General features: G+C 42.4%; 1 protein-coding gene across 2 annotated transcripts in view; it reads right to left on the bottom strand.

Moving 5' to 3' along the window:
- The window catches only part of Cfap221 (cilia and flagella associated protein 221), a 98405-nt gene that overhangs the window by 37805 nt on the left and 48269 nt on the right, over positions 1-12331 (bottom strand). For both annotated transcript variants that reach the window (XM_021722049.3, XM_040294115.2), the window contains 7 exons: positions 11478-11637; positions 9405-9525; positions 9207-9318; positions 8910-9018; positions 5359-5446; positions 1931-2020; positions 507-605 (listed from right to left, as the gene is read on the bottom strand). In XM_021722049.3, coding sequence (XP_021577724.2) covers positions 507-605; positions 1931-2020; positions 5359-5446; positions 8910-9018; positions 9207-9318; positions 9405-9525; positions 11478-11637 — 779 coding nt within the window. The remainder of the gene's footprint in view (positions 1-506; positions 606-1930; positions 2021-5358; positions 5447-8909; positions 9019-9206; positions 9319-9404; positions 9526-11477; positions 11638-12331) is intronic.

Genomic DNA, 12331 nt, shown 5'->3' with positions numbered 1-12331 from the left:
TAGGAATGGAGAGTAGATTGGTGGTTGCTAGGGACTGGAGGAAGGAGAGAATGGGGAGCAACTGGTAATGGGTACTGAATTCCTTTCTAGGAAATCAGACAGTGATGATGGCTTCTGGACTCTGAATATACTAAAAACCAACTCAGCTAGATACATTACAAAGGTGATTTTTATAGTATGTGAATTGCATTTCAATTACATTATTATTTTTAAAAGCCCATTGTTTGCGGGGCACAGTGGTGCATGCCCATAATCCTAGTGGTTTAGGAGGCTGAAGTAGGAGGATAGTGGGTTCAAAGCCAGCCTCAGCAAAAGCGAGGTGCTAAGTAACTGGGTGAGACCTTGTCTGTAAGTAAAATACAAAATAGGGCTGGGGATGTAGCTCAGTGGTTGAGTGCTCCTGAGTTCAATCCCTAGTACCAAAAGAAAATAAAAAAGCCCCTTGTTTGATTACTTTGTGCTGATGACTAAACAAATAAAAATTCCAATCTTGTTCTGGGACTCACCTTGCGTGCTGCTTGTTGAAATCGTTTTTGTGCCCTGAACCTGGTAAACCAATTATTATTATCGAGTGGATCAAAACGAGGTTTATATTCTGGGAGATCCTGTAAATATAAAGCACAGGCTCATTTTACATTTAAATTCTAACTCCTGACCTAAGCATTTAATAAAAATGTTTTAGAGTTTGATCCTAAGTTATCATTTATTTGTTCTTTCATTTAGTGAGCATTTGTTAATCACTTGCAGTAGACGTAACATTACAGGGAATACTTCTGGAATTGGCGGTCAAAAGAAGAAGACAAGGTTTGGGTTGTGAAATCTGAGAGTCTAGTTAGGGCAACCCAAGCAGACATGTGTGAGTGAGGAAGAAGAAAGTTATACAGAAATCAGTCCTGTGGGCAGGGGCTGGCCCTGCATCCAGATGAAGAGTAGACCATGAGGTCCCTGGATGGGAAGGGGGACGCTCTGCTCAGCCCTGTGTGTCCAGCGCCAACACCGTGCCTGCACGTCCTGGGCGCAGTGTGCACAGGCCAGGGAGTGAACAAAGAGGGCAGGGTGCCCGGAGTCGCAGGGACACCAGAGCTGCAGGTTCTTGTGTGTGTGTGTGTGGGAGGGGGATGGCAAGATGAAAACAGTCTTTAGAAGTGGATCAGCATGACCCTGACCTGTGCAGTGGGCTGCAGAGGAGTGTGTGGGGGTGGGTGGGGGTGGGGACAGGTGTAGGACAACAGCCACCGGATCAGTCAAAGAGAGCCCTGGAGGTTGGACTTGGGTGGCCTTGTGGAAGAGCTCCTGGCAAGACTCTGGCTAGATTCAATGATGCGGAGAAAAAAAGAGGTAAAAATAATCCAGATGTGGCAGCCCCAGTGAAGACAGTGAGGTCGGAGAGAGATGGGGTGGTCAGGGAGAGCTGGTTTCCCTGCTGAAGTTGGAGTCTTAACGGAAACTGTCACGGGACGGAGTCAGGTGGCAGGGCTGCTGTCCCCCTTTAACACCTGAGGGCACTAAGGTATCGTAGCTCAGGGGCTTGTCCTGGGTCCCCTCTCTGTCCCAGAGAGAAACCACAACTCCAAGCTTCTACTTCTGGTCTTGCCATCTTCCCACCAAGGAGGGGAACACAGGGAACCCACCTGAGCACCTGCAGAGCCACCTGGAGAGCAAAGGGAAACAAAGAAAGAGAAAGGACAAGTTGAGGTGTGGGAGGAGGAGGAGGCGAGGACACCGTCAGATTCAAGGACACATGCATCACAGGTCTCAATGCTTTACTTGCAAATGGATGGTTAAAAGCACTCTGAAAATGGAAGCGTCTGAGAAACTATTAGCTCCCTCTTGGTAAAGGAATTTCCATAAAATTTCTGAAGGTTTTCAAAAAATAAGCATTTAAAGAAGGGCCAATAATGAGATTCCAAAGAAAGGAAAAATCACTCACCTCTTCTAGTTCGCGAATTAGCCGCTTATGGTTGACTTCTGTGTCGAGTCGCTGAAATTCCTCATTCAGAATAGGATCTCCTCTATCGCTCTGTTTTTTTTTTTAATCATAAAAATTAGCGAAGTTGAAGACAAGGCATAAAACTTTATTTCTCTTTAAAACTCATAGAAACCCATTGGGCAACTGGTGGAACCCACTTGTAGAACCCACTAGTGGAATTCTGTCTAGGTGTAGGGGAGATACCCATAGGTTAAAATGCCCATTATAATCCCAGTTACTGTTTAGACACAGTGAGCTTTTATAGAAGTACAGACCCAAGACCTTAAAATATATACATATATATCTATACACATACACGTGTGTATATATTTGTGTGTGTGTGTGCATATATATATATATACACATACATACACACACATACATATATGTAAAATTAGGGGTAATGTCTCTGGAAATCATTTCTAAGGCACTTAAAATTCACAGGATGGATTTTAACTATGAAACTATTGGAGAATGTATAGTATAGATTTCATTAAAAAGAAATGTCTCAGGTTTAAAGCTCTTCTGAATTGATTATTCAAGTGCCAGGTTTTAACAAAGGCACACAGTGACTCCCCACTTTTGGGTGGAGGAGGCTGGTGGGTATTTCTGGGCTGGACGGGGACTAGTCCCTTCCCTGGAGTAGTGTCCCCAGGCTGCTCTCCTCCACGACCTGCCTGCTTCCCCTAGGGCCTCTGGACTCTCTTTCCTAATCCCAGGAGCCACAGGTGTCTCTAGGCCAAGCTGGACAGGGTCTGTACACCCTGCCTCTGTGGAAAGGGGACTGTGCACACTGTGAGTCGTGTTCATTTTTGATTCTCTGTGGGTTCTATTATTTGTTGGTTAGGTAACCTGGCAAACCATATTGGCTCTTAGGTACACCACTCATGGTTATTTTAAAGGCTTAATTGGAAGAAATTTATCCGTCACATTAACACTTTATTCAAAATTAAAATAGGAGTGCTATTGCCACCAGGGTGGGGAGCTATCTCTGATTTGCACGTATCAGGAAGTTGAGTTTGAGACTGTGGACCTCAAGTTCAAAATCTAGAGTTCGCGGGGACACACTCAGATGCCTCCCATCACTAAAAATAAAATAAAATAGTCAATTTTAAGGAGGGATTGGTGTAAAGGTTGTTAGCTAGAATAAAGGAACAGGTTATTTCTCAATCTTGTTGAGATTCTATTTACTTATTGTGAACATTTCAGAATGTAACGTTGCCTGTGGTCCCCCCGAGCATCAGCTCGTCATCCTTGAGGCTTTGTGCCATCAGCTTGATGTCAACTCCCTTCTGCTTGCCACCATCTCTTTTTCTCAGCCTTCTGCCCTAAGCTCAGACCTCCCAGCATTCCTTGCTCTGGGGTCACCTGCCAGCGCTCAGCTATTAGGCGAAATCCCTTGAGCATACAACACAGGGTCCCTGCAACATTTGGTCTCCACAACTTCATCCTCCTGCCTGTCCTGGTGACTGACTCTAAGGACTGGCTGCTCCTCTCCTAGACACACTGGCAATTGTGGTTTAAATGCTCATGTTGACCTGTTGTGGCATGTCTGTGTCACCTGCATCTTTAACAAAGTTAGAAAATAGCATTCCATGGTGGGGTTGACAGGAACTATCAATATTGTGTTTTTAAAATAGCTTGCAAAGAAATCTGAACCACACAAGCAACTACATTTAAGTGGCAATCTCAATACATATCTTTCCTAAATGTGAAGATTCATCAATGTAGTAATTTTATTCTCTTTTGTTTGTCCTGTGAAAAATAGACATCTGGTCTGGACTCCATATCTAGGAAGATGAACGAGATATCTGACAAGACACGATTTCCCCTGGCTACTTAGAGGCCGGCTCGCTTCCCGGGAGCTCACACGGCTGAGCCCAGGTACTGTGATGAAGTGAAGTGGGTCTCCCACAATCCATGCATCAACACCCTGCTCTCCTGTACCCCAGCATGCGACTGTATCTGAACCTCAAAAACCTGACCAGGTGATGAGGTCGTTAGAGTGGGTCCTAATCCAACACGACTTGTGTCCTTATCAGCAGAAGAGACTAGAACACAGACATGCACTGAGGGCTGTCCATGTGAGGACACAGCAAGAAGAGGGTGTCCGTGAGCCGAGAGAGAACCAATCCAAAAGCTGATCCAAAATAAGGGGGATTAAAAAAAAGAAAAGAAGAGAAATCAGAGGAGTAGACACAGGGGAATGAAAGGAAGGGAGGAGGGATGGGATCGGGAGAGACAGTGGAGTGAATCTGACCTCACTTCCCTATGTACATCTATGAATATGCCACAGTGAATCTCACCATCACCTACCTCCACAAGACACTAATTAAAAATAAATTAAGTAAATAGCAGAAAGATCAGTAGAGTTGAGGAACAGGAGGTAGGAGAAGGGAGGGGAGGGGAAATACTGGGGACTGAATTAGAACAAATTATATTCCATGCTTTCATAACCATGTCATAGTATGTTGTCATGTATAACAAAAAAAGAACCAATTAAAAAAAATTAAAAAAGAATAAACCAACTCTCTCAACATCCTGATCTCTAGAATAGCCATCTGTAGATTAAGCTATTCAGCCTGTAGTACTTTGTTACAGCAGCCTGAGCAAACTCATACACTGTGTGATGATTCTGCAAGTCCTACTGGTTAAGTCCAAACCCCTCAAACAAGGAGCACTAGCTGAGTTGTACCTACTCTTGCCCATGTATGTCCTGGGTTTCAACCACTATGGACTTGTTGCCAGTGTTCTCTGTTCCTGTCCTCCATGTAATAACTATCTCCATGCCACAGTAAGGCCGTGGGTGTTGCATAGCCCATAGTCCTGTTTCTGCCTCGCTATCCCACTCCCCTTAATCCTGCCCCATCCTCTCTGCTCAGTCCTTCTGAGAGTCTCTGACTTGGTAACGTCACTTAAGTCTGGCTCAGACGTGGCTCCCAAGCACCATCTCTGGGTCTCATCTTCATGTTCGTTAGATCACAGAGCAGGTTCATGCATACCCAGAAGTATAGCCTGAATGTGGGCCATTCCCCGCATCGAACTGCCCGAGTCCTCTATTCTAATTGTACTGTGTCTTTCCAAAGAGATGCGTTCTCTCTTTTCTGGTTTCTGAATCCTCTAGGACCCTCAGTATATGTCTCTTGTAGCATTTATAGCCACCCTTGGTTTTATTTATTTATTTATTTTTAAATTTTTTTTTTATTGTTCGTTGTTCAAAACATTACATAGTTCTTGATATATCATATAGTTAACAATTTACTTGTCACCAACCTCCTCCCCTCCCAACTCAATCCACATTTTCTTTCTCCTGATCTGGCATCTTGCATATAAAAGGAATTCAAAATATTTAGTGAAACAAATGATTTCAAACGAGCATTAATTCTGACCTCATATTTGGCGCTGGCTCTTTGTCGCTCCTCAGCAAGCTCTTTTCTAAGTTTAAAAGACATATGATCTTTACCATGGTGCACCTGCCTGTGGAGAAAAAAGCCAACTTCCAGAAGCCACCAGAAAATGCCATCAGCTTTAGGAGGGATGCCTGTCTGGACTGCACCCCGCAACTCAGAGGGATGCTGAGGTGCTGTTGGAAGCACGCTGCGGGAGAGAGGCTGTAGAGGCTCGGCCACATCTCTAAGATGGACAGCATGGCCTGGGAAATGATGGTCATCTTCTAGTGACACATGTTAAAATGTTCCTGAATAAAAAGATCTGGATATTTGACAGCATTAGGCACTAGGGGAATGCAAATCAAGGTCACATAGTACCCCACTGCCTGCCCACTGCCATGACTAAGATAATAACAATGATTTAAAAAATGGGGGAAAACAGCAGGCATTGCTGGGGCTGGGGACCAACTGGAACCCTCGTAGGTTGCTGGTGAGAATGGAAAATGGTGTAGCCACTCTGGAAAACAGTTTGGTGGCTCCTCAAGAAGAGTTCCCATGGACATGCAATTCCACTGCTAGGTATATACCAAGAGAATTGAAAAGAGAGGCTCACACGAAAAACTCACATATACCTACATGCTCATAGCAACATTGCTCATAATAGCCAAAAAGTGGACACCATGAAGTATTCATTAACTGGTAAGTAGATAAACAAAATGTGATATATCCACACAGTTATGTGATTAATAGAATGTATATTCATTATAATGTATTTATTATAATGCAAAGGATATGTAATCATAAATAGGAATGAAGTACTAGTACATGCTATGATATGGATAGACCTTAAAAATGTGTTCAGTTACAGGAGCCAGTCACAAAAGACCACGGATTATATGATTTCACTTATATGAAACATCCAAAATAGGCAATTCCTAGACATAAAAGTACATGAGTAGCCAGGCACAGTGGCCCACACCTGTAATCCCAGTGGCTCGGGAGGCTGAGGCAGGAGGATCACAAGTTTAAAACCAGCCTCAGCAAAAAGTGAGGTGCTAAGCAACTCAGTGGGACCCCTTTCCTAAATAAAATACAAAATGGGCTGGGGATGTGGCTCAGTGGTCGAATGCCCCTGAGTTCAATTCGCTGTACCACCCCCCGCCCCCATAAAAAAGTACATGAGTGGTTGCCAGGGGCTCTGGGGAGTAGAGAATGAGCAGTGACTGCTAATGGGCTTGGGTTTCTTTTTTGGAATGATAAGAAAGTTCTGGATTTAGGTAGTGCAGAAGGTTACACAACATTGTGAATATATTGAAAATCTCTGCACTGTACACTTTAGTGGAGAATTTTATATTATGTGAATTCATCACAATAAAAAAAAATCTAGTATGTAGTATGTCCAGCATGGAACCTGGAACATCTTCAAAATAAAAAAGTAGCTATGCTTTTAAACGTGGTGGGTGTGCACGCTTGTCTGAGCAAGTGTGTGTGTGTCTGTGTCTGGAGAACAGTTTTAGATTAAAAGAACCTAAAGAGTCACAAAGATGAAATATAAATTGTATGATCTTTGATGCGACCCTGGATACCCTCTCTCCAAAACGAAAATACCCCAGGTATAGAGGCCACTATTAGGACATCTGGATAAATTTGCCTATGGATTACTTGACCCTGCTATTCCACAGGTGTTAAGTTTCTCAGACATGTCTATGGTGATGTCAGAGGCTATCCTTGTTCTTAGGAGTTACATGCTAATGTACTGGGCGGGGGGTGGGTAGGTGGTGAAGCTTTCCAGTGTCTGCAACTTACCTCCAAATGGCCCAGCAAAAAAAAAAGCCCCTGTAGTTGTGTGTGCATGTTAGCAGGCGTGCTGTGTGTACAGAGTGCAAATGTGGCACAATGCTAACAATTCATGAACCATGGTCAAGGTTGTCATTGGTTATTTGCAGGTAAAAATCTTTCAACATGAAATGTTGGGAAAATAACATTAAGTGAACTGCACAGCATTTAGAGGTGATTTACAATGGGATTTCAAGTATGTTACAAAGCAGCATAGAAGGAAGAAAAAACACTGCATTAATGGGGAGGGGTCACTGCTGAATGGTGGCATTAATGTTTTTTTCCTTCTTTATAGTTTTCTTTTTTTTTTTTTTAAAGATAGAGTGAGAGAGAAGAGAGAGAGAGAGAGAGAATTTTTAATATTTATTTTTTAGTTCTCGGCGGACACAACATCTTTGTTGGTATGTGGTGCTGAGGATCGAACCCGGGTCGCACGCATGCCAGGCGAGCGCGCTACATTGAGCCACATCCCCAGCCCAGCCACATCCCCAGCCCTTCTTTATAGTTTTCTTTTTTTTTTTTTTTAAACTGGGGATTGAACTCAGGGGTATTTAATCACTGAGCCACATCCCCAGCCCTTTGTATATATTTTTTTAATTTAGAGTCAGGATCTCACTGAATTGCTTAGGGCCTCACTAAGTTGCTGAGGCTGGCTTTGAACTCAGAATCCTGCTGCCTCAGCCTCCCCACTTGGTGGGATTACAGGTGTGCACCACTCTGTTTGGCTTCTTTCTTTATCACAGTTTTAAAAAGACATTTTCCCAGATTTCCTATAGTGACAGTGTATCTACTCTTCATAACAGGGGAAACATTTTTAAAAACAAAATCTTCAGTTACTTGGGAGAGGAAAAATGATGCACAGCTTTGGAAGTCTTCAAGGTCAGGGCCGGTCTTCCCTGTGTGGGAAGTGTAGAGGCAGGATGTGGATTAGGCAGCCTGTCAAGTATACTTTCCAGGAGACTCTCTTATGGCTCAATTCAAGAGTTTCTAAAGTTTTCTTTCGAACCAGGTGAGATGGCGCACACCTGTAGTTCACAGCTATTACTTGAAGAGGCTAAGGCTGAAGAATCCCTTTAGCCCCAGGAGTTCAGGGCCAGCCTGGGCAACGTGGCAAAACTAGGTCTCCCCTGTCCCCACCAAAATTGAAAAACAACAAAACAAGTTTACTTGAGCAGGATCTGGGCACATGCACATGGACATGCCAGGTATGATCTGGTTTTAAAAATCCATTTTGATCACAGAAGAACAAGAACACTCAGCTGAGTTTTAACCATCAGGGACCCCGCCCCGATCCCCACAACTGCGGGACTGTTCAGGTCTCTGGGGCACACAGCACAGGGCACAGGGGCTCATGGTCAGGGAAGTGGAGATGGGGTGAGGTTTGGGGTACCCGAGCCACCCCAGATTTGTCTTGGAGTGTGCATGTGGTGGTGTTGCTGGTAGCAGTGGCTGGCAGGGAGAAGGTCCTGGCCTCTCCCACAATTCAGTCTGGTTTTGTGCTGTGACTACGCTTAGGAACCATCATGGTTTGGTAGCATTAATTTCTCCTAATGGAAATTCATTCTGAAAGAGAAAGACCAGTGGAGGGGAAAGACTAATATCAAATTCTCCAAAGGGCATAAAAATGATTTCATGATATTTCATCTCTAAAAGGCCATCCCCTAAAAACAATCATGGATTGCTTTGATATAAATAAATAATTGCTTGATATTTACCACTTCAGGTGATTTTCCATCTCTTCTTTAGCGATCTGTCTGACTTTCTGTTCAAAGAGCGCCTCCTTCATCTGTCTTGTTTTTGAAATCCCAGTGCCTTGGTCCAGAACTGAAGGCAGGGGCAGACAATGATTAGATCAGTAATCAAATCAGAATCATTTGCCGAGAGCAAAACAATTTCTAATGGTGAAGCATAACAGGGATCTGAGTTTTGTTGTTCATAAATAATATATGTGACATGAAATAATTCTTTCCTATTTGGCCCAGGGGCTGATTTATGGTGGATCAACTGGTTACCTTCTCTTAATTCTTTAATCTTCATTTTTCCTGGTTCTTGATTTAAAACAGTTGCCACAGCAAATGGATTTGATAGATCTACTGGAAATTTCAGGTTCTGGTACTTAATTTCCTGAGACACCGAATGGGCAGGAAAATTAGTTCTCTGGCTTCTCCCATCACTCTCCCTCCATCACATTGGGGAGGACGCCCCCCTACCTTCAGTTTTGGAGGCCTTGTCTTTGCTGGTAGTCGATTGAAATTTATATGTGGCATTGTTTTTTCTGCAGGAATGCTGACTTTCTTAGAAAGAGTATTTAATCTTTTAAACTCTTCCAATCTATAGTTGAAAACAGATATTAAAATTAGTATACAAGCCAATAACTCAAAAACTTCTATTTTTATATTCCTTTTGATAATATCATGACTTGAAGTCCATCATTATATCTAAACTGAAAATAAATCTGTGTACCCAAACAGTGGTCTATTAAATTAAATGCAATGTCAGCATCTTAGCACATAATCATATATATCAGAATAGTCTGTGAATGTTTTTTTTTTTTGCATTCTTAGGGAATATAATGAGTGGAAAATATGACATGCTGAAAAATGCTCTTATGGTCTAGTGTAATTAATTTCTAGGCTGTTGGTTTTCAACAGCTAAATTGATTACATTTTTAAAATCATACTTTGAGGGGCTGGGGTTGTGGCTCAGCGGTAGGGCGCTTGCCTAGCACATGTAGGGTGCTGGGTTCGTCCTTAGCATCACATAAAAATAAAATAAAGGTATAAGAAAAATTGTACTTTGATTTGTCTTCTTGGTAAAAGGAAGATTATTCCCATTTTTGGTAGCAAGATTGTTAAAAAAAGAGATTCAGACTCATGTTTGGGATCTTTCCTGTAACTAAAAGTGGCCTTTTGACATACAGGTAGAGACAGTGCAGACAGAAACCTGAAGAATCTATTTGGATGATTTATTGTGTGATATTATAGTCAGAAATTCTATTCCTTTAAGTAAGAATGTGTGAACCCTTGTTTTTCAGGATGAACACTTAGTTTCCAATGACATTTCAGGAATTAGGTGAGAATACATTAACATGCTCATAGTCAATGTGCACCTACTGAATAGGCCTGGTGGCATTGTATGGAATGGTGCTAGCCATCTCAAATTCAACAGCCCCCTAGGCAAGAGTATCCTTAAAGACCACAGCATGGGAGCACCTGTCCATTGGTGAGATGCATGTTGACTGACACACTCCGTGTGCAAGGATCAGGGCTTAGCTGGAGAGTGAGCCATGGCTCAGTATCCTCATCTCCACACAGCTTTAACATCAACCATGCTGCAAATACTGGGAACCTTTTGGGGGTGTCAAGAAAACCATCTCCTAAAGAACCCTAATTGCTACTGTTGGTGATGGAAATGAAAGAGACTAAGAACATGATGAACCAGAGTTATAAACTAAATTTGACAGTGCCAAACAGAGGACATGAGTGACTCAATCATCACATCCCATACTGAAACAAAGGAAGCAATCTAGAAAAATTTTAGGGAACACTACTGTCAATATAACTTTTTTCCTGTTGTGGTGGAATTTATGTTACAGTACTATTTGCAGTTTGGAAAGATATACAGGGCTTGAGTCACACTCCTTGAAAACATCAGTAGTGTACTAAAAAAGACAGTAAACCCTGGCTGGGCAAGCAAAGCAGAATTATTCAGAAATAGTATATATGCCTGCATTTGGGTAGTGCCTCGTCAGACAATACTCTCCTGTATTTAAGAGCATACCTGGGCCAGGGGTGCAGTGAGTTCTTGGCATATCAAAAACTCAAATAGCAAACAACAGAAACCAAAGAAGCATTCCTCACAAGTCCCCCTTTCTCTCTTTTTTTAAATTATTTCTTACATATATCACAATAGAGGAGTGCATTACATTCATAATATTTTTGCATTACAATTTCTCGGCCATTTCTTTTCCTCTCAGCAGAAGCAACTCTGCTACCAGTAGAGGTACTCTATGCATCACCGTTATGTTTTAAGGTGTGTTTTATGTAGGCCCATCATTTAAAATAAGTTTTGTTTGTTCATTTATTTTTGTGGTGCTGGGGCTTGAACTCAGGGCTCTGTGCATGCGAGGCAAGTGCTCTACCCCTACACTACACCCCAGCCCCTAACATAAGTTTTTGATGGTGTTCTGATACGGGGGTGGGGGAGACAGAATAAAAAGAAGAAGGACTTGGAGTTTGGGGAAAGTGTTAAGAATAAACAAAAACATTCCAAAGCAGCCCTACGGTAAGGCCATGTTGGGATAGCACGTTCCAGTGAAGACGCATTCATAAGGCTGGGAGTTGAACTGTGAAATCCACAACTGCATCTTTATTTGTGCAGTCCCGTACTCAGAGGGTGTGAAGGTAATAGTCACATCCATCTTGCCATTAGCTGGAATTATTCCTGAGAGCAAAGAAAGGAGAAGATGTATTGATAATCAAGTGCAAAGAGATGGACGCATGTGCAAACACATTCTTCCCGGGATAAGCACGAGTATTTCAATAATCTTTGTATAATTTTTTCATTAAACACCCATGAATCCAACTTCTGTGTGTTTACATGGATCTTATTTACCAATTTCTACATTAATCCTTTATAATTATTATTTGATTGTGTCAGTTATGTAAATATATACATATCAATCTGCATTAGTGCTTCAAACACGAATTCCCAGAAGTCTAATCTTCAGGGGAATTTACCAGAAGTCAAAGTTAATGTTGCAAGTAACAAGGAAAAGCTAGAAACACACATAAAAGTTTGTGTTCAGACAACGCAGCTCCTTAGGTTTGTGTGTGATTTGATTCTCTCCTTTCAGGTCTTTTTTTTTTTTTTTTTTTTTTTTTTGGTGATGCTGGGGATCAAAACTAGGACCTTGCAAATGCTAGGCAAGCACTCTACCGCTGAGCCATGCCCCCAGCCCTCTCCCTTCAGATCTTGAGAATGGACTGCTATTCCTTCCAAAATCAATGCCTGTTCTTCCTTCGTATCTCTGGTACCAGTGGGGCTTGAAACAGCAAATTTCAACAGCGAGGGAAGGAAAACAGAAGGGAAGACCCATGGGCTCAGTGCAGTGAGGGCTAGTGCTCTCTGACCTCCA

Source organism: Ictidomys tridecemlineatus, chromosome 7, assembly GCF_052094955.1.
Source record: "Ictidomys tridecemlineatus isolate mIctTri1 chromosome 7, mIctTri1.hap1, whole genome shotgun sequence".
Lineage (NCBI taxonomy): Eukaryota > Metazoa > Chordata > Mammalia > Rodentia > Sciuridae > Ictidomys > Ictidomys tridecemlineatus.
This window is presented reverse-complemented; position numbering and strand designations above follow the sequence as displayed.